This window comes from Beta vulgaris, chromosome 4, assembly GCF_026745355.1.
Source record: "Beta vulgaris subsp. vulgaris cultivar EL10 chromosome 4, EL10.2, whole genome shotgun sequence".
NCBI lineage: Eukaryota > Viridiplantae > Streptophyta > Magnoliopsida > Caryophyllales > Amaranthaceae > Beta > Beta vulgaris.
The window spans coordinates 11,906,057-11,925,352 of NC_079205.1; the positions used below are offsets into that span (position 1 = coordinate 11,906,057).

The following is a 19,296-nucleotide window of genomic DNA, read 5'->3' on the forward strand; positions in this document are numbered from 1 at the left end:
AAAGCTTTTAGTTTCTTTTCCCTCTTATTTCTTTTTTCCCTTACACCCTTTGCCCTTCTTGTTGCAACACTACCACTAGAGGCGCCACCAACCCACCACCACAACGCCCCACCACCGGCCATCCGGACAACCGACCATTAAACATCTTTAAAGTACGCAGATAAAACAAATCCCACAAAACAAATAACACACCCAAAAATCACATCCACAAAAGAAATCCCACAAACCGAAAAAGTCAGATTATAGTTCATGATAAAAAACAAAGGTTCAATTTTTTTTAAAAGATATACTTATATGGTAAAGCATCCATTGTAGAAGCCTCGTTATAGGGGCAGGTAGGTTACTATTTCCACAAAACTAGATCTTGCAAGGGTTTAGTCAAGAGAAGAGAGAAAATAGGATTAAACTCATCCATTAATACTTGTAATCCTCATCAATTGTTACCATTCATTAGTTGCGTGTTTGGTGGTTTTTTTTACTACGAAGCACTGACACGCTGACCGAGCTTGCGTGTCGCGTGTCAAAACGCTAGAAAATGTGTCGGACACGCGCTACGAAGCTCGGGTTTTTTTGGCTATTAAAACCGTGTATTGAGATATAATATAGATATAAAATCCTGAACCCTACATATTTAACTGTACCGCCTATCAGTTATTTCTCTCTCTAAAAGTACCACTGTACACTTTACAAGGTAAATTACTTTTTGTATTAAATTGTGTCAGATTTTTACAGTTTTTTATCAATTTTTTTGCTTTGAGTCTGTATATCAATGAGCCGTGATCAGCGCATACCCATTATATGTGGGTTGTTGTAAATACCCGGGTATTTTCGTCATTTCACCCAGGAATCAGTTTTTGGGGGTTATTTGTAAAACAAGGTAAGTGAGAAAAAGAGAAGGGAGAAGTGAGAGAACGTGAAATTTCGGGCGAGAAATTATACATTTACACCAAAGAAGCACTGGAATTCTCCTTTGCATGTGTTAATTTAACCGTGGAATTGGTTATCCTCATATAATTCAGTTGAAAGTAAAGTGAAGCGGTGGTGTTTTGGTTGAAGAACTTGGGTTTTGTTGCGAAATCAAATTGGTAAGTTAATTAAATAGATACTATTAAGCTAGGTAGATACTATTAAGCTGAAAGTAAAGTGAAGTAGAATTGTTTCAATTGTTAGATTTGTTTGCAATTGTTGGAATTAAGATCTTCATAAGTAGAATTTATTAAGGTTGAATAATATGTTGTTGTTTGAGAAATTTGTTATTTTTAAAGTTGTTGTACTCACTGTAGAAGTGTTATTATGATATTTGTTAGTTTATATAATTGTATGAACCTTTTTTTTTTTGTTATTATGATTATGATTTAGGTGTTGATTGAAATAGTGCACGTTATATGGCAATAGTTGAAGAAGAGGCCAGCAGTGGAAGCTATGTGGAGGAGGAGGCTACTAGTGGAAGCTATGTGGAGGAAGAGGCGAGTAGTGGAAGCTATTTGGAGGAAGAAGCTGAGTGTTTAGAGGTTGTTGTACATGTATATGTATTTGTATGAGTTATTTAGTAGAGTGTATGAGTTAATTAGTTAGATTAATGTTAATGTTTCTGATTCAGGGCAATTTGAGGAAGCGAGGAAGGAAGGGTAAGAGGAAAAGGAAGGTTATAGAAAGCAAGGGGATGAAGAATAGGAAGAGTGATGCAGGTGAGAGCAGCAAGAGGAGCACCAAATTTGTTTTGACTGGAGCTATGTTGAGGGTAAGGATATTTATTTTTTGACTGGAGCTATGTTTTGACATTTAATATAATTAGTAAGTAATGTTGAATATGTTAAATATAAATTTAATGCAGTCCCATGACAGTGAAGGTGGACAAGTAAAATTACGGGGAGAGGTTGTTAAAACACAATTAGATAAGTGTAATGGATCGTACCCAAATGTGAATTGTAGGGTAGAGACTCTGGGGAGAGTAGTAGGTGGTTTTGATGATCTGAAAATCAAGTGGGTTAGGGAGATGGGGTTTGAGGGATCCTTCATTTGAAGAGAAAGAGATTGCCACGTTCATTGTGCTATTGGATAACGTCTGTGTTTGATCCTTTTAACAAAGTATTGATGTTGCCGGGGGGTGTTGAGTACCCGTTGGGTAAGAGCCAAGTGTATTGGATTTTGGGAATTCCGCATGGACCTAGGAAGGTTCCTATGGTAGCACGCAGTGAGGGGATGAAGATGGCAGTGAGCAATATTCGTGAGAGGTATGCAAGTGATGTTGGTGTACCATTGGTTAAGGTTATTGATGTTGTCGAGGGCTCCGTATGTGTAGATCAAGAACATGAATTCAAGACGGCTTTTTTTATGCTTTTGTTAGGGGATTTTCTGTGCCCGACAACTTGTCGAAGGCTAGAGAGTAAGTTGTTGGCTGCTTGTACTGTGGCGATGGATGTAGTGAATTATGATTGGTGTTCCCTTGTATTGGATAAGTTAGTTGAGCACGAGCGGCACTTTGCAGAGAAGTTTTATAAGAATGGTTATGCAAAGGGATGTGGGGGATGCACATACTTCCTTGCGGTTAGTGAATTTGTATTTATGAAAATATAAAATGATTATTGATGTGTTTTCCAGATTGCTAAAATGATTGATGTGTTGCAGATTCTGTACTTGGATAGGTTGAACCGCCGTCCTTTGAATTGGGGGATGTTTCCTAGAGTGAAAGCATGGTCAGTGCAAGATGTGAACTTAGCTAAAGCTGAGGACAAAATTGGAAGTGGTGACTATGGAAGCCTGAAGGTAACACTTTCGCCACATGATCATATTAGTTATTAGTAGTGCATTGATTAGAGATTTTGAGAGTGTTTGAATAATTTATTTATTTAATAGTGCATTGATGTTGCTTATGGTGAGAATCATCCGATGATGCCGAGGGACACAATGGGTCCAGACTCCAGAGCACATGGCTTATGAGGTATGATCCTGCGGGCGGGGTTGTTATTAACTGAATTATTATTACAAGATTGCCACGTTCATTTGAAGAGTTGATAATTATTATTACAGCATGGTTATGATAATAGAAGTTTGGGCGTTAACTGAAATGATTATTACAAGATGTTTTGATAATATGTGAAATATGTGCAGATTGCTGGGCTTGTTCTGAGTGGTTTGGGTATAGAACTACCAGCAGCACGCATGGGAGTTGGTGGAGTTGGTGCATGCATGGGAGGTGTAATGGGAGGTGTTGGTGTTGGATTAGGTGGTGTTATGGGAGGTGACATGGGAGTAGAATCAGAAGGTGAAGTTATTCGGCCACGACGTATATAGGGGTGGAAGGGTTGAGCTGAGGCATAGGACAAATAGAAGAGAAGTGAGTGAAGGTATGGATCCTGTTGGTAGGATTTTAATTACTGAAGAGGAGGGTGTGAGGCAAGAAGACATGGAGGGTTTTAGTGTAGGGGAACAACAGCATGAGGAGTGGGAGGGGGAACAACAGCATGAGGAGTGGGAGGGGGAACAACAGCATGAGGAGGGGGAGGAACAAGAGCATGAGGAGGGGGAGGGGGAACAACAGCATGAGGAGGGGGAGGAACAAGAGCATGAGGAGGGGGAGGGGAACAACAGGAGGTGGAGGGGGAGGAAGAATAACAGCATGAGGAGGGGGAGGGGGAACAACAACATGAGGAGGGGGAACAACCCTTTGTTAGAGACATTGTTAGAGACATGGAGGGTGTGAGGCTAGGGGAGCAACAACATGAGGAAGTGGAGGGGGCACATAGTACTAGTAATTTTAGTGTGGGAAGCCTAGTTAGGCGTTTGAATATTGGGTTGTCGGAGACAATGCCAATTGATACGGGTAGGTATGAGTGGGGATCAAGCTTCAGGGGTGGTGATAATATAAGTTTGGGCGGTAGTAATGATGGTAATAGCAAGGGTAGCACTGTAAATGTTGAACAGGGTAGTAATGATGCACTTTCGGGGACGCAACCCGAAACAGCAGTGGTTTGTAATATGAAGAAGAGTAGGAGGCGGAGATGCACAAGGGCAAAGTGTGAAGCTTGGTTCTGATTTTGATGTGCAAATTGTTCCTAAAGTCTACCCGCATTATAGGTTAAGGATTGCGAAGTTTGTTTGCAACTACTCCTCTGAGTAAGTGAAGATATGGAAGTAATATTGTTAAGTTAAGTTTATTGTTAAGTTAAGTTAAGTTTATTGTTTTTTGCAAGAGTGATGGTGTTATTGGTTGCATTTGCAGTGACGATCCTGTTATGGTGAGATGTGGTTCATTATCTGCCACGGTGCGGGATTGTAAGAGTGTTGTTTGTGTTTATAATGCTTGTGTTGACGCAAATGTTAGTATTTTTAAAAATCTAATTGATTATGTTGTTATTTTATTTATTATATCAATTTAATGGATTTTCTTGTGAGTTGTTAGTATGTTGGGGTTGTAGCAGCAATGTATACAAAGTCATGGAGGAAGAAATTTGTTGGTAACGTGCGTGTTATGATTGACCCGATTATTGCTGTAGGTTAACTAATTATTGTGTTCATATTTTAAAATATAAGCTTGTATTTTAAAATATGATTGACTTCTTAGTATGAGTTGATATTGAAAAAATTAATGATGGTGCAGAGTGGTGTTTTGGGAGACGACACGGAGTTGCGGTGGACCTGCTGCAATGAGTTGAAAGGGGTGCGTGCTGAAAGAATTTTTGTGGTAAGAATATCGTTACTTTACTAAATTTTTGTGATATTTACTAAATAGGGTGTGATATTTACTAAAGTTATAATTATATTTTTAGGTCTTTATTCCAGTTCTAGAGGGAAGTCATTGGTGGTGTCTTGCCGTATCTGTGAATACAGAGGAAATATGGGTGATGGATTCACAATGCAAGAGACTGCTTGAGGCGCATTGTGAAGCTATTGACAAACTGGTAAGTAATAAAGTTAATGTAATGTTGAAAATGGTGTAATTTGTTGTTAATGTAATGTGTGTGGTACTGTGTTAGGTAATGGGAGGGGACAATTTTTTTTGTTCATTTGATGTAAGTTGGATAAGTGGTGAGCTATGCAACTAGCCCAGAAAGGCTGTGAATATGGCCTCTTCTCATCAAGGGTAAGTAATTGGTGGTTCATAAAGATAAGCCTGTCCTGTCCTATGGTTAATAAACATGAAATGGTTGTAACAGAAGCGGGATTCATATGCTGCTTGCTATAAAGGGATGTGCAGCTCGTTTGAAGTTTGATTGTTGCTTTGTAAGTTATAGTATAGTGTTTGATTTAGGGGGGGGGGGCAGGGCATAGTATATAGTATAATTAGTAAGTGAATGTGCAGAGTGGGAACATAAAGGAGGAGAGTACTTGGCTGCTAACCGAAGATGTATTGTCCGATGAGAACGAGGTGAAGGAGAGTGTTAAGGGAATGCTTGACAGGGTTTGAAAGAAGGTGAAGGAAAGGTGAATTTCGCTGCTAACAATATTTTGTGTAGTTTTGTATAGGGCAAATGGCCATTATATGGCCCATAGTTTTTTATATGGCCCATAGCCCATAGTTTTGTATAGGGCAAATGGCCAGCCATATGGGCATTGTATGGCCCATAGCCCATAGTTTTGTATATGTCCAGCCATATGGGCATTTTATGGCCCACAGTTTTTATAAGGGCATAGAATGCTAATTATTGTTAAATTGGAAAAGTAACAGAAGGTTGAAATGAAGATACATTACATCTTGAATATTGAAAATGCAAATAGTATGTTACACATTACATCAGATTCCGATTACATAGTAAGGGACATTACAAAATCTTAATAAAAGGCCTTTAGGATTAGCAATTGGTAGAAGAAGAACAACTTGGGCCGGCATCATCATCTTCAATAACGTCGAGGCCTGAATTTGTAATACGAAAAATAGTTGTAGCACGAGGGAGAGAAGAGGACTGGACAATAGTTGCATGCCTAAGGGTTGTGTGACCTAAATCGTGTTTTGTTAGGAACAACCTTGTGTTGATAAACCCGCTCCAGTACAATCCCAAACACGGTTTAACTTCCCGACCAGAGGAGTGCATAGTCTCTACAGTCCTCCAACTTGGGTCAATTACGTCGGACACCTCATTAGTGATTAGAATGACCATGTTGAATTCATTAGCCATACCGAGAAGTTTGTTTGCAACTGAGGACAAGAAAGTGGACCTTGTTGATAGTGCATCCATGGCGAAGTAGGACCTACAAAGCGCAGTGATTGAATCAACAACGACCATGCGTAATGGGCGGGTTGTTTCCATTGAGTTGTTTATCAATGATTTCAAATTATGTAAAACAACATTCATTTCGTTAGGAGTTGTGACTTGCTTGACAATGACATTGTCTATTGGATTTTCCCCAGAATCATATATCGTACTTATTTTATCTGCTAATGTTCTTGCGCGTTTAACGGGAAATGGACCATTAGTGTTCAAGTAAATAGAGCCACAGTAGATACCTCCATAGTTGGGCGGTAGTTGGGCAGTCATAACAGCTTGGAGACAAAGTTGTATTTTTCCGGAACCACTTTCGCCGCATACTTCTGTAATGCAACCCGTAGGAAGGCCACCATTTAGGATATTGTCTATGGATGGACACCTTATTGCAATTTTTGGTACTTTACTCATGTGGTGAAGTAGTGGGTATAGAGTTGATGAGAAGGTTAATTGGGCTGCCAGAAGTAATTAGATGAAGTAATTACACTCAAGGAATTAGTGGGTAACTGGGCTGCTGAAGTAATTACAATGAAGGAATTAGTGGGTAACTGGGCTGCAGAGATTTAGTTAGATGAATTAGTTAGAAGGATAGGGTAGCCCAAAGAAATAGAAGAAATGGGTAATGGGTAAAAAAGAAAGTGATTTATAGGAGAGAGCCCAAAAAAGAAAAGGGCTTTAATTGAGTTGGCGAGAGAGAGAAGAGAAAGTGATACGGGCTTTTAATGGTTGACAGGTAGAGGGCTTTAATGTTTGACAGTAGGACTGCTGCTGGGTTGCCTGGGTTTCTTGGGTTAGCGTGTAAAAGTTTCTTGGGTTAGCGTGTAAAAGCAGGCCAATGTTACGACAGCACCCATCCCATCTCATCTCACCATCATTACTCCTAACCCTAAAGTCCAGTAATAGCTACCTTTTCAAATTTTTTTTCAATGTTATTGGTTTATTGTGTATTGGTATTGGTTAGATATTTTGCAGAAATTTTATTAAATTAATGTTATTGCAGAATTAGTTAATTTCATGATATTTGTAAAGAATTAAGATAACAAAGAATTAATGTCCATGATATTTTTGTCCATAAATCAAGATAACAAAGAGAGGGATAAAATATGATAACGCAATATGAAAAATAACAATAGTTTCTTATAGTAAGTCGATTCGATAATATTATATATTACAAAATACAGGTTACGGTTAAGATGTCCTACTACAAATATATTATTTCACAAAATATTATATATCATCCTTCCTTCTATTATAGAACAATATTTATATATTATGATATAAACCCGAACAACGAGCCCAAAATAAATGCATTATAAACCCGAACAACGACCCCAAAAAAATTGATAGTCGAATGGCAGAATAGTTAACGATCCTGTAAAATAAACAAACATAATATCAAATGTAATATTTTAAAAAAAGTAAAAAATTATATGAAGTAATTGAGAAAGTGTATTATATTACCTCCAACAGAACTTTCATCCTAATTGCTCCCATAACCGTGACGGGCATGGTAGAAATATTCAACGACATGGAATCCCACATGAGGATGCTACCACTTTTGTACTCAACCCCAGGTGCGTAAAACCACTTCAAATGGGTGCCCCCGACATCGTCAAGGAGTGATTGGAAAATGTTCTTATTAACACGTGTTTCACATAACACGACAACCTTAGGTTTGTGGATGTTTATGACATGTAGAAGATGGTGTATGAAACCTGGCCTTGTTGCACCCCTTACATTCCAGATTATAATTGGGGTGTGGAGAGGTATTGTTACAGCATTCCCGAGCATGTGTGGGTGTAATTTGACAAACGTGAAGCCCGTAACATTGGCTGTTGGTGTGCCATACTCTAATAACAGCAATCTAATACGATTAACTTGCCCCATAACGTGGAAAATGGTTTGTTCATCTTCGAAGGTTGCCATGCCAACCATACATCTCGCTGCACGGAGAAGGAAAACAAACCCTCGTTGGGCTGTTTGGGTATGGTCCATATATAACGTTCCCATTGCCAAGGAACAGTTATATGTTCGACATGTTGTTCATCCATCACACTCATTTCCCACTTTATTAGGACCCGAACAGCTTCTGGAAGGCGGCCTAAGTCATTGAAGGATGGAATGAAACCAGGCATCACGTTACCATCAGCTGTAACCATACACAAATTCTGCATATGGATCGGCCAACGAACGAAAGGAGTCATCATCAGGCGTCTGACATGCGTGGGACTCAAGAAAACACGATTTTCTTCATCTCTGTCCTCTCCAAGGAAAATGAAATAGAATGTTTCATTGACGTTCACCAATGGCGAGTTCCTTGTGAATGGGTGGCAGCGGTTGAGTAGATTTTCAGGGGCTGGGTAGTATAGGAAACCAGTTGGAGGGGGTTGGATTGGATATGCCATGGAACTAAGTATGTAAACAGTAAGAGAAGATTTAGAAGATTTAGAAGATTTAGGAGATTTAGGAGGTTAATATTAATGGGGAAGTTTAATTCCTTTAAATAGGAAACCGAATGGGTTTTATTGAAGAGGTGTGTTATTTGTTTTAATGCAAATCCATCACTTAAAGAGATGTACCAATTCATTAGCTTAATTATAATAAATAAAGTAATAATAAGAGGTGACATGTAAACCTTAGGGCCCAAACCATAACACATACCCAAAAATATAACCAAACCCCCAACCCACAACCCAAGTGACAACAATGGGTGATTCTCCGGCGACTTCGAATTCGGGAGGGAGGAAGAGGAATGTCCTGAAATGCTACCACAGGAGAGATGCGAAAAAGCGCACTGCCAGTCGCGGTGTCAATGGTGGCCGGAGTTTTTTTGGCTGCGCTTCATGGCCGGTAAATTTTGAACTTAACTTCAATATTTGAAAAATTATAAAGTACTTGCTCAAATTATTTTCCGATGCCAGGAAGACGACTGCGGTTTTCTTCCTATGGGAGGATGACTTGCTAACGCCGACAATGGAGGCATTGGCGAAAAACAAAGATGCTGTTATAGAAGATATGCTGAAGAAGAACGAATTGCTCGAACAGAAGGTGTTGCGGTTGAAGGGGAAACAACACTCATTTCTGAAGGAGAATAAGGATTTACATGTTACTCTTCAACAGCAAATTGGGAGAGAGAGGACAATTGTGGTTGCATTAGTCATGTCTTGGATTGTTTTTGCATCTGCACTTTACTTTTCTTAAGTTGGAAGGAAAGACAAGATCTACTTAATTGTGGTTGAATCTAGATATTAATGTACTCAAGTGATTTGCAATGTTGAACTGATTTGCAATGTTGGAAGTATAAATATATATATGTTGTTTTATAATTATTATTATCAGAATTCAATATACAATATATGTTGTTTTATAATTATTATTATCAGAATTCAATATACACTGATATGATTTCAGTTTGTTATGATCTCATTTTAGTATGTTATGACCTGAAACCACTATGTTTAGATTTCATCAATAGACTAAATAGAAAAATAATGGTAACATATTAATGTATGCAATATGAAATAAAAGTTTAAATCGTAACATTTTAGTATGTTATGACCTAGAAGATGTTTCATCATAGTTGACATCATCCTAAATCGTAACATTAGAAGATGTTTCATCATAGTTGACATCATCCTAAATCGTAACATTGTATGAATATTTTATAAAAGTTTCAAGGAAAAATGGATCAGAATACCCCCAACTTTGGCCCGTCCGCTTTTAATACCCCCAACTATGAGTTATTTTTAAATACCCCCAACTATTGAGGAGGTCCACCAAAAATGCACCCAGATAACTTGTAACCTGTTAACCAGGTAATTTTTTTATTTCTCGTTTATTTTTAGTTTCGACTCCTACCCACCACCACATCAACCACCCTCTCCCCCACCCCAGACCCTCCCTCTCCCCTCCCCGGCTGCAAACCCTCATGTCAGCCCAACCCAGACCTCTCCCCTCCCTCTCCCCTCCCCACTGCACCCCCGTCCCAACAGCACCCAGTCCCCACCCCCATTCGACCCACCACCACCCAAAACCTTGACCCAACCACCTGCCACCAAAAACCTCGCCTTAACCACCCAGAAACCCCAACCCAACCACCAACCACCCAAAACCCCGCCTTAACCACCCGAAACCCCATTTCAACCGACCCTAACCACTAAAAACCACTCAAAACCTCACCTCAACCCACCATTACCCACAACCATCGACTCAAAATTTGAGCAAAAACCACCACAAAACCCCAATAGAAAACCAATATTACCACTGCCACAAAATCCCAATCGAAACTTAACAACCACAATCAATTCAAACCACCATTAAACCCAATTAAATCCCAGAAGATGGTGGTGGTAGAAGAAGACAAAGGTGAAAATAAGATTGATTTGTATAGATCAAAGAAGAAGGAGATTGAAGGAGGGAGGTAGTGAAATAGGCGGGAAGTGGTGGTTGCAGTGGTAAATTTGGTGAAATCGATGGTTGTAGTGATGGAAATTGGTGGTGGTGTTTTGGTGGTGAGAATGAAGATTGTGGTGATGTTGCTGTGGTGAAAGTGGAGATGGTGTTGTGGTGGTGTAGGTGGAAGGGGTGGCGGTGTGGTGGTGTAGATAGGTGGTGGCGGTGTTGTGGTGCGTGGCAAGCAGTGGCATGGTGGGAGGTGGTGAGGTAGATGAGGAGAGAGGAGGGGGTGGTAGAGGAGAGAGAAAGGGTGGTATGGTGGTGGTAGAGGAGAGAGAAAGGGTGCAAGTAGGGATTTCGAAGGGGGTTAGGAAATTCGATGGGTGGTGGGGGGAGGGGGAGGCTGTTGGGGGCCGCTGGGGGTAGGGGGAGGGGCTGGGGAGAAAGATGACCAACTATTGAGGTGGTCAGGGAAGGTGGTAGTGGGGCGTTGGGGGTGGGGGGATGAGGAGAGGAGAGAGAGAGATGAGCAGAGGGGGTGGTTTTTTGGTTTACCAGTTCATCCGGTCATAACAGGTAAATGGTGCATTTTTGGCGGACCACCCCCAAAGTTGGGGGTATTAAAAGCGGACGGGCCAAAGTTGGGGGTATTCTGATCCATTTTTCCAAGTTTCAATCGTAACATTGTATGAATATTTTATAAAAGTTTAAATCCTAACATTCTATGCAAATTTCAACGAACATTCTATCAATATTGATTTCAATAATACTTGTTACATTTTTCATCAAAGTTCATGTAATGTAATAGTTGTTAACATTTGAATTCAATACACAATTATGACATACAAGTATACTTGATTTGATATAAGTTTACCAGGATTTGATATAAGTTTACAATGATTTGATTTAAGTTAACCTTGATCTGATTTAAGTACACCACATTGTATGAATTAAGTTAACCATGATTTGATTTAAGTTAACCATACCTTAGTAATTATTGATTTCATCTAATTAGATTATTTGACCCATATTATACCTTAGTAATTATTGATTTCATCTAATTAGATTATTTGACCCATATTATACCTTAGTAATTATTGATGAATGATCCCCTACCAATGATAATACAATAAGGTCGATCGATCCCCTACTAATGATAACATAAACCTTTAGTAATTATTGATGAATGATCCCCTACTATTGATAATACAATAAGGTTGATCCTTGATTGTATTGATAATACAATAAGGTCGATCATCATGAATGATCGCCTACCAATGATAATACAATAAGGTCCTACTAATGATAACATAAACCTTTACTAATTATTGATGAATGATAATACAATAAGGTCAATCCTTGATTGTATTGATAATACAATAAGGTCGATCATGATGAATGATCCCCTAGTAATGATAATACAATAAGGTCGATCCTTGATTGTATTGATAATACAATAAGGTCGATCGAGATCCTTTATGATGAATGATCCCCTACTAACGATTCCGTTACTTTGTTTTACCGATATGTCGATCACTTACTAATCAATTACGTTGTGTCGAAACTTATGTAATAAGTAAGTAGCTACCTTTTGTTATTTTTCGATGTGTTGCTAACTTATGTAATAACTAATAACTAAGATGAGGGTTTAATTGTTGGTTGATCACATAACATAACATTAATTCACTTTATAACATTGTATGTCACTTTATAATGTCACTTTATAACATAAACCTTTATAATGTCACTTTATAACATAAACCTTTATAATGTCACTTTAGTACTTTCATACCCATGATCTGAGTTATTTTCAAACTGCTCTGATTTACTTACATAATGATTTGAGTTTGTGTCAATACGATTTGAGTTAAAACAATATTGATTTCATTTCAGTGAACTTCTTTATTATGTTCCAAAACAATATTGATTTCATTTCAGTTAAAACAATACTGATCTGAATTATTTCATTCCTGATAATATATGGTTCATAAATGATCTGAATTTTTTAACCGAAGATATGAAATGAAAATCAAAATATGATAATTACTACTTACTAATTATAACGAAACAATCGGTTTTTTAACAAAACAATAACCATTACTAATTTCATGTTTTATCCCACTCGGTTTCTTATACTAGCTACTAATTATAACAACACACTCGGTCTTTTAACAAAACAATAACCGTTACTACTATAATAAATTTAACAAAACAATAACACACTCGGTCTTTTAACAAAACAATAAATGTTTACAAAATGTACTTATGGTTACTACTATAATAATACCGTTACTACTTTACTACTTTCATTTCTAACAAAAACACTTACATACAAACCCTTACTACTTTAGTACTTTCATACCGTAATACAAATCATAGTGTTGATACTTTCACCCGTAATGTTTACAAAGTGCTTTTAAAATGGTTACTACTATAATAATACCGTTCATACTACCCCAACACGACGTATATGATGTCACCATCAACAATACCTTCACTTATAAAATTACCATCCAAATCAAGGCAATCACCATTTTGGTACAACTTTATTTTATCATATTCAACGTCTTGTATAGAGGCCCATAACATTGCCATTTTTTTTTTATTTTCGTTGTGCATTTCATCCTGAATATTTCAACATTAGGCTTGTTCTTAAGGTCCCGCATCGTGATAAAGTAGTAGTCCGGATCAATGTCCGGATCAGCAGCAACAGCCACTCCCGACTACACATGAAACAATAAAGTTATAATGTTAACATAATGTTAAAATTTCATCTTATAAGTTATATATGCCAAAATCAATCCGCAATCTGATCTAAGTACATAACTTTAAGAATTGATTTAATAAAACCACAATATGAGATAAAATTAGTTTGATCTGATTATGGTGGAACGTACCTTCGAATATGCTAGTACGAGTTCGGTGTCATCAAACCCGTACACGAAAGATGTTGTATCTTGTCGAAGATATTGTCCCCGACACATAAGATACAAATCATTGACATCTACACCAACTCGTGTTGCATACAACTCATAAAGTGAAGAAAGTTGCGTGTGTGGAGATATCACGTAACCAACACCATTATCCGCTAGATCGATCACCCGCTTTGACAAGTATCTTAATCTTCGGAGTTGGAGTACTCATGATTTTTTTTTTAAACTTCAGAGGAGTATCCCAACTGATTTTTTGTTGTGTATAAAATCAGTTCACTATTCTTATTATATAATCCAACAACATTGACTACATTTATTACTTCATAACACCTTTTCCTCTACCAATTTTAATTACACTCTCAAAGTTATTAGTTATTTATAGTAGAGCAGATCTTTTCAAGATATTTTAACTAATGAATTTGTAGGCCATTATTCAGTTTAATGACTAATTTCTTTCAACTTTCGGTGCTTTGTTTAGCCCCATTTATTAGGCCCATCTAATTCTTTCTTTGTTTTTTCAGGGGGTTTGTTTTGCTTTCTTGGGATGCCCGTTATGCATTCTTTCCAGTTTTCTTCTTTCTTTGCTTTCTTGGGCTTCGTGGCCTTTTTTTTTACAAACTCAAATACTCAAAGACATTTTCTACAACAGCCAGTGGGATAATTTCTTTCAACTTTCGGTGCTTTGTTTATTAGCCCCATTTATTAGGCCCATCTAATTCTTTCTTTGTTTTTTCAGGGGTTTGTTTTGCTTTCTTGGGCTGCCCGTTATTAATTCTTTCCAGTTTTTTTCTTTCTTTGCTTTCTTGGGCTTTGTGGCCTTTTTCTACAAACTCAAATACTCAAAGAGATTTGTTACAACAGCCAAAGCAAGCCAGTGGGCTATTTTCATTCCTTTGAGGAAATCTAACCCACTCCAATAACCCACTCCAATGTGGCCTTTTTTAACAAACTCACTCAATGAATGAAATCTGGGTTAATTTTACCCAAATGTTTTCATTTCTCAATCAAAGATTGCAAGTTTACAAAAAATTTCTTAACTTCTAAATTTACAAATATATTGCGACATTTGCAATATATCAAAAAATTAACTATGCGACATTTACAAAAAATTTACTATGTTTGCACGTTTTTTATCATTGCATAAATTCAACTATGCATCTATGCATTAGACCCCGCAACAGATGCACTAGTGAATTCACTCCCAACTCCTCCGCTACTAAGCAGCCGCGTAAAATACCCTATCGACCCATCTCCATCTACCATTGGAATACCACTGTGCGATTCTCCTAACTATTAACAATTGCACCAATTTTTCATTAACACTTTCCATAACATAACACAAAACTTATAACTACAAAAACATTAAAATGTTAAAATATGCAATACCTCCATCGATACACCAAACCCACCACTTGGTGTTGATGTAATGGCAGACCCATAAGTCATGCTCATGTCGCCGCCTCCGCTTTCCGGTGTCTACACACAGTGTTACATTACTTCTTAAATATATCACACACTTTCAAAGAATTATACTACGGCAAAAATATGTTATTAAATAACTTACCTTTAAAGCATACGGGTTCAACATTGGTGAACCATTCAAACCACTCTCACCCAGCTGCATGCATGTCCAGCGATGGAGTACCCCTCTTCTTCTTCGTCACTGTCACTCTCTTCCCTTTCCGACTTTTCTTCTTTATTGCTTTTTCAACAGCACCGTAGAATCGAACATCACGAGTTCTGTGAGGCAACATTCGACATGGGGGGTCTTTCACATTTACCTTCTCCGCATCTTTGCTTTTCAAACCCCCCTTGTTTACTGAATCAGGGGTACACTTCTTCTTCTTACCTACTGAGGATGGATTAATATCTTCCTCCTCCTCTCCATTCAACCGCCTCAAAACCATTGCACTACTCTCACTTACCCTTATTGACAGCAAATCAAGCAACTCCACGCAAACAGATATATTTTCCTCATACACCGATGCATTCTCACAAATAATAACAAACTTCTCCATTAGAAAATCATAACGACGTACCTCATCTGTTTTCAAAGGATCATGATACGCAACCTTCACCCTTGTGTGCTTCCTCTGCACATCTTTCCTCCAACGCCTAAGTATATACTTCTCAGCGACCTCCAACTTATCATGCATCTCATATGCCATGATGGTGTGCCGACATATTATTCCGTGACACTCAAATAATTTACATGAACAGCTAACGTCATGCAAAACCAAGTCCACCCTAATCTTGTATGTCCGCTTCTTCTTCGAAGGAATTTCCTTCTTTGTTTCCCGACATCGAATCCATACTCTATCCTCCACAAAATGTTCTACAATGTTATCAGATATAACATTCTTCCCATGGAACATTAAATATATTGTTCGATTGCACTCTCGTTGCACCTCCTTGAATTTTGAATCAGTGTATACACGCTGGAATACTTTCTCTACCGCAAAACCAGTCACTAGTTCACGGACATATCTCCCGGAATTTGCGTCTGCATGCTTCTCTGTGTTCGCACGTACTTCCATTGCTTCACAATAATGCTCAGCAAACTCATACAACCTCGTATGTTTATTTACATACCCATCGAAGAAACTATTCATGCTCTCCACTCTTTGTGTTGTTTTCATTCCCGCCCAAAACATGTGCCTTAGGTAAGTAGGGACCCACATCTCCCTCTCCCGATATAAACCTACAGCAAAATATCAAATGAGCTCACATTTTACCACATCAGCTACTGTGAAGCATACACCCCAACAAATATGCAAATTTTTTGATATTATAATAAACATTTAAGCATTTATACACCAAGCAAATATATACGACAAATTCATAACTAACCTGCCAGCCACTCATTAGAGGACAACTTCTTGTACTTCAATATACCTGAACTCCAATTCGCCTCAAACTCTTCCGGTTCCAAGCTATCGTATATGGCATTCAAAAGCTCGTCCTTGAAATATTCATACCCCTCAATCATTCCTAGTTTTGCACAAAACTTTTCAGTGATATGCCAAAGACACCAACGGTGACGAGCATTAGGCATCGATGTCCGCAACGCTTTGCGCATTGCTGCACATTGGTCAGTCAATATCCCACCAGGAGACTTACCACCCATACATAAAAGCCAAGTCCTAAATAGCCACTCAAACGTCTCAGTATTTTCATGAGAGACTAGAGCACAACCAAGTAGAATACTTTGCCCATGGTGATTTACACCAACAAAATTAGAAAATGGAAGCTCATATTCATTAGTGAGGTAAGTAGAGTCAAAGCAAACCACATCACCAAACTCCTCATATGCAACTCTGCTCCTAGCATCAACCCACAAAATGTCCTTTAAGTAATTATTCTCATCCAACCTATGCATATGAAAGAAATTCTGATTATTTGCAGTCATTTTATTGAAATACTCAAGCATCGCGTTAGCATCACCATCCCTAAGCCTCAGCCTCTTAACCTTGCTAACTTCATTGCGCAAATCTCTTTCCGTTACGACCCAATTCTCAACACCATTCCTCTCTCTAGCCAAACAATCATGTATTTGGGGTATCTTCACTCCTGAATTATAATCATTGAATAGCTTTCTCCTTACATGATTTGACAACTCCTCTTTGCGATACATACTTATGTGTCGGGACTTTGATGGTGTAGGATCATGGTTTAAGTGTTCTAACACAACCCTCCTAATCACCCACTCATCATCTTCATTCAAACTTGCATAGATCGTGGCAGGACATTGACATTTCTTTGACTTCTTCACACCACTTTCGTCACTAACCAGTGAATCCGTCACAAACATCGAACCACTGACTCTTTTCTTACTTTCAGGCTTACCATAACATTCACATGTCCATGACCCATTACGCCGTTTCCTTTCTTCACCTTCTTTCTTTTGTCTAAATGCCGAAGATGCCCGAACAACACCAAACCCTTCTTGCTTACCATATTTTTTATAATAGCTATCAATCCCTTCCCAACTAGGAAAAACCATACCAACATACGGGGGGGGCTAACACACTAACCTCACCTATTCTACATCCAGTTACTCTCTCCTCCAGAGTAACTGCTACTATATCATTACCCTCAACATGTAATGACTCTACCACAGCACCTTCCCCAACATACATTTCTCCGTTAATCTCATACAATTCAGGACCCTATTCATGAAGAACACAATTTTTTTTTTCATTTGTCAGAAATATGTAACATATTTAATGCACACCCATACAACTGTTTTATCAACAATATTTAATGCACACCCATACAATTCAGGGCCCTACTCACATAATTGTCAATGTTGCTGCTTATTAATGGTGCCCTATTTTCTTCTAAAAACAATGCTGCTGCTTATTTATTATCATCAACACAAATTTTGTTTTCTTATACATAATTATACATAATACATAACAATATTACACCATTCAATTCTTTGCCGTCAAAAAATTGACAATTTTCTGCCAACCTATTCAATTCACATTCCCTTTACATCAACAATAAATGCAAAACAAAATTCATTGATAAATTCACCAAAGTCAACCCTTCTTACACACCATGCATGCCACAAATTTAACAAAGTCAAACATTTTTTCACTTACATTGTTTCCATCGCTATTCTCCTCTGTGCTGACCGCAGCTTTCTCTCCTCCTTCTCCTTCGCAAATCTTCATCGTCGCAAATTGACAATTTTAAATACCACAATTCTCTTCTGTTAATTACTTATGAGGAATTCTTCCTATTTCGCTCTTCCTTTTAGACATTCTCTGTTTATTCTCTGGTTTTTTTCAACTCTCTGTCTCTCTCTTAACCTAAAAATCTATTTCCCTAAGTCAACAAGTCCAGAAAACTAATTGCTGAAGTCAACATTTGTCTTTTGGCGTTGAAATTACGAAATTACCCCGGTATTGATAACTGCCTCCCAATACCGGGTATGCGCTGCGACTTTCTCGTATATCAATGTTAGCAGGAGGGAAGTATTGTACTCCATAGTAGTGAACTGCAGACTTGATGCAGACATGTATTGTCGCCGAATTGAATTTGACGACATAGTGTGTCAGTAGTGAATAGTGATAGTGATGTGTTTGCTTGTGTATGACATTTGTGAAATAATGATCAATAGTGATGTGATTATTTAGTTTTGCAAGCAATTTTTTTATAATTTTGTACTGATAATTTCCAAGGTTTCGTATATGATCATGTAACTTTTAATTAAGCAACTTGTTTCCAATTTTATTAACATCGTTAGTTCGTCATATTAATTAATTAGCCATGAGTTAATAAAGACAATTCTTTTTTGCAAGTTAATTAATTAGTTTATATGATCATGAAACTTTTACATTAACGTAATAGTTGATAAATTATATTATTTGCAATTTAAAATATTTATGATTTATGTTTTTTTTATTCATGTATTTGTAGTTTTTGTAGATCTATTTCACTATTTATGATATGTCTAATCCTCAATATAGTAGTGCAAATGACAAATCTAAAAAGGATGATATAGATAACCTCTTTGGAAATATGTTACTGATGTTGTCAACACTGAAACTGGAGATGGGGCAGTGAAAGCGGGTAATGTGGGGATTGTTTGTGATATTTGTGGTAAGTTTTTTCAAGGAACGTATACAAGAGTGAGGGTGTGTCAAATGATAAATGGTGTACTAAGGGATTGGAAAATGTACTAAGACCACAAAAGAAATGGTGTGTCAAATGATAAACTTGGATGAAGAGGCTGAGAGAAGAAAGAAAGCTAATGC

General features: G+C 37.8%; 1 protein-coding gene and 1 long non-coding RNA gene across 2 annotated transcripts; one reads left to right on the forward strand and one right to left on the reverse strand.

Moving 5' to 3' along the window:
• Positions 1-4,204: 4,204 nt before the first annotated feature.
• On the forward strand, positions 4,205-5,686 carry LOC125496375 (uncharacterized). The gene is made up of 6 exons (XR_008968841.1): positions 4,205-4,492; positions 4,601-4,684; positions 4,770-4,901; positions 4,977-5,083; positions 5,157-5,223; positions 5,303-5,686. It is a non-coding gene; the product is annotated as an uncharacterized LOC125496375 (long non-coding RNA).
• A 9,455-nt stretch (positions 5,687-15,141) lies between these two features.
• LOC104908635 (protein FAR1-RELATED SEQUENCE 4-like) lies at positions 15,142-18,210 on the reverse strand. The gene is made up of 4 exons (XM_010697766.2): positions 18,139-18,210; positions 17,566-17,700; positions 16,382-17,480; positions 15,142-16,232 (listed from the first exon to the last, which is right to left on the reverse strand). Exons 1-4 carry the CDS (start codon positions 18,208-18,210, stop codon positions 15,142-15,144), a joined length of 2,397 nt encoding a protein of 798 aa, XP_010696068.2.
• Positions 18,211-19,296: the final 1,086 nt, after the last annotated feature.

Excerpts from the sequence above, each read along its gene's own strand:
- LOC104908635 (XM_010697766.2), bottom strand. The coding sequence starts at position 18,210 with ATGAAGATTTGCGAAGGAGAAGGAGGAGAGAAAGCTGCGGTCAGCACA. Across the intron at positions 17,481-17,565 it reads CTGGATGTAGAATAGGTGAG|CAAGAAGGGTTTGGTGTTGT; the intron begins GTTAGTGTGTTA and ends AAATATGGTAAG. Across the intron at positions 16,233-16,381 it reads CTCTAATGAGTGGCTGGCAG|GTTTATATCGGGAGAGGGAG; the intron begins GTTAGTTATGAA and ends ATTTTGCTGTAG.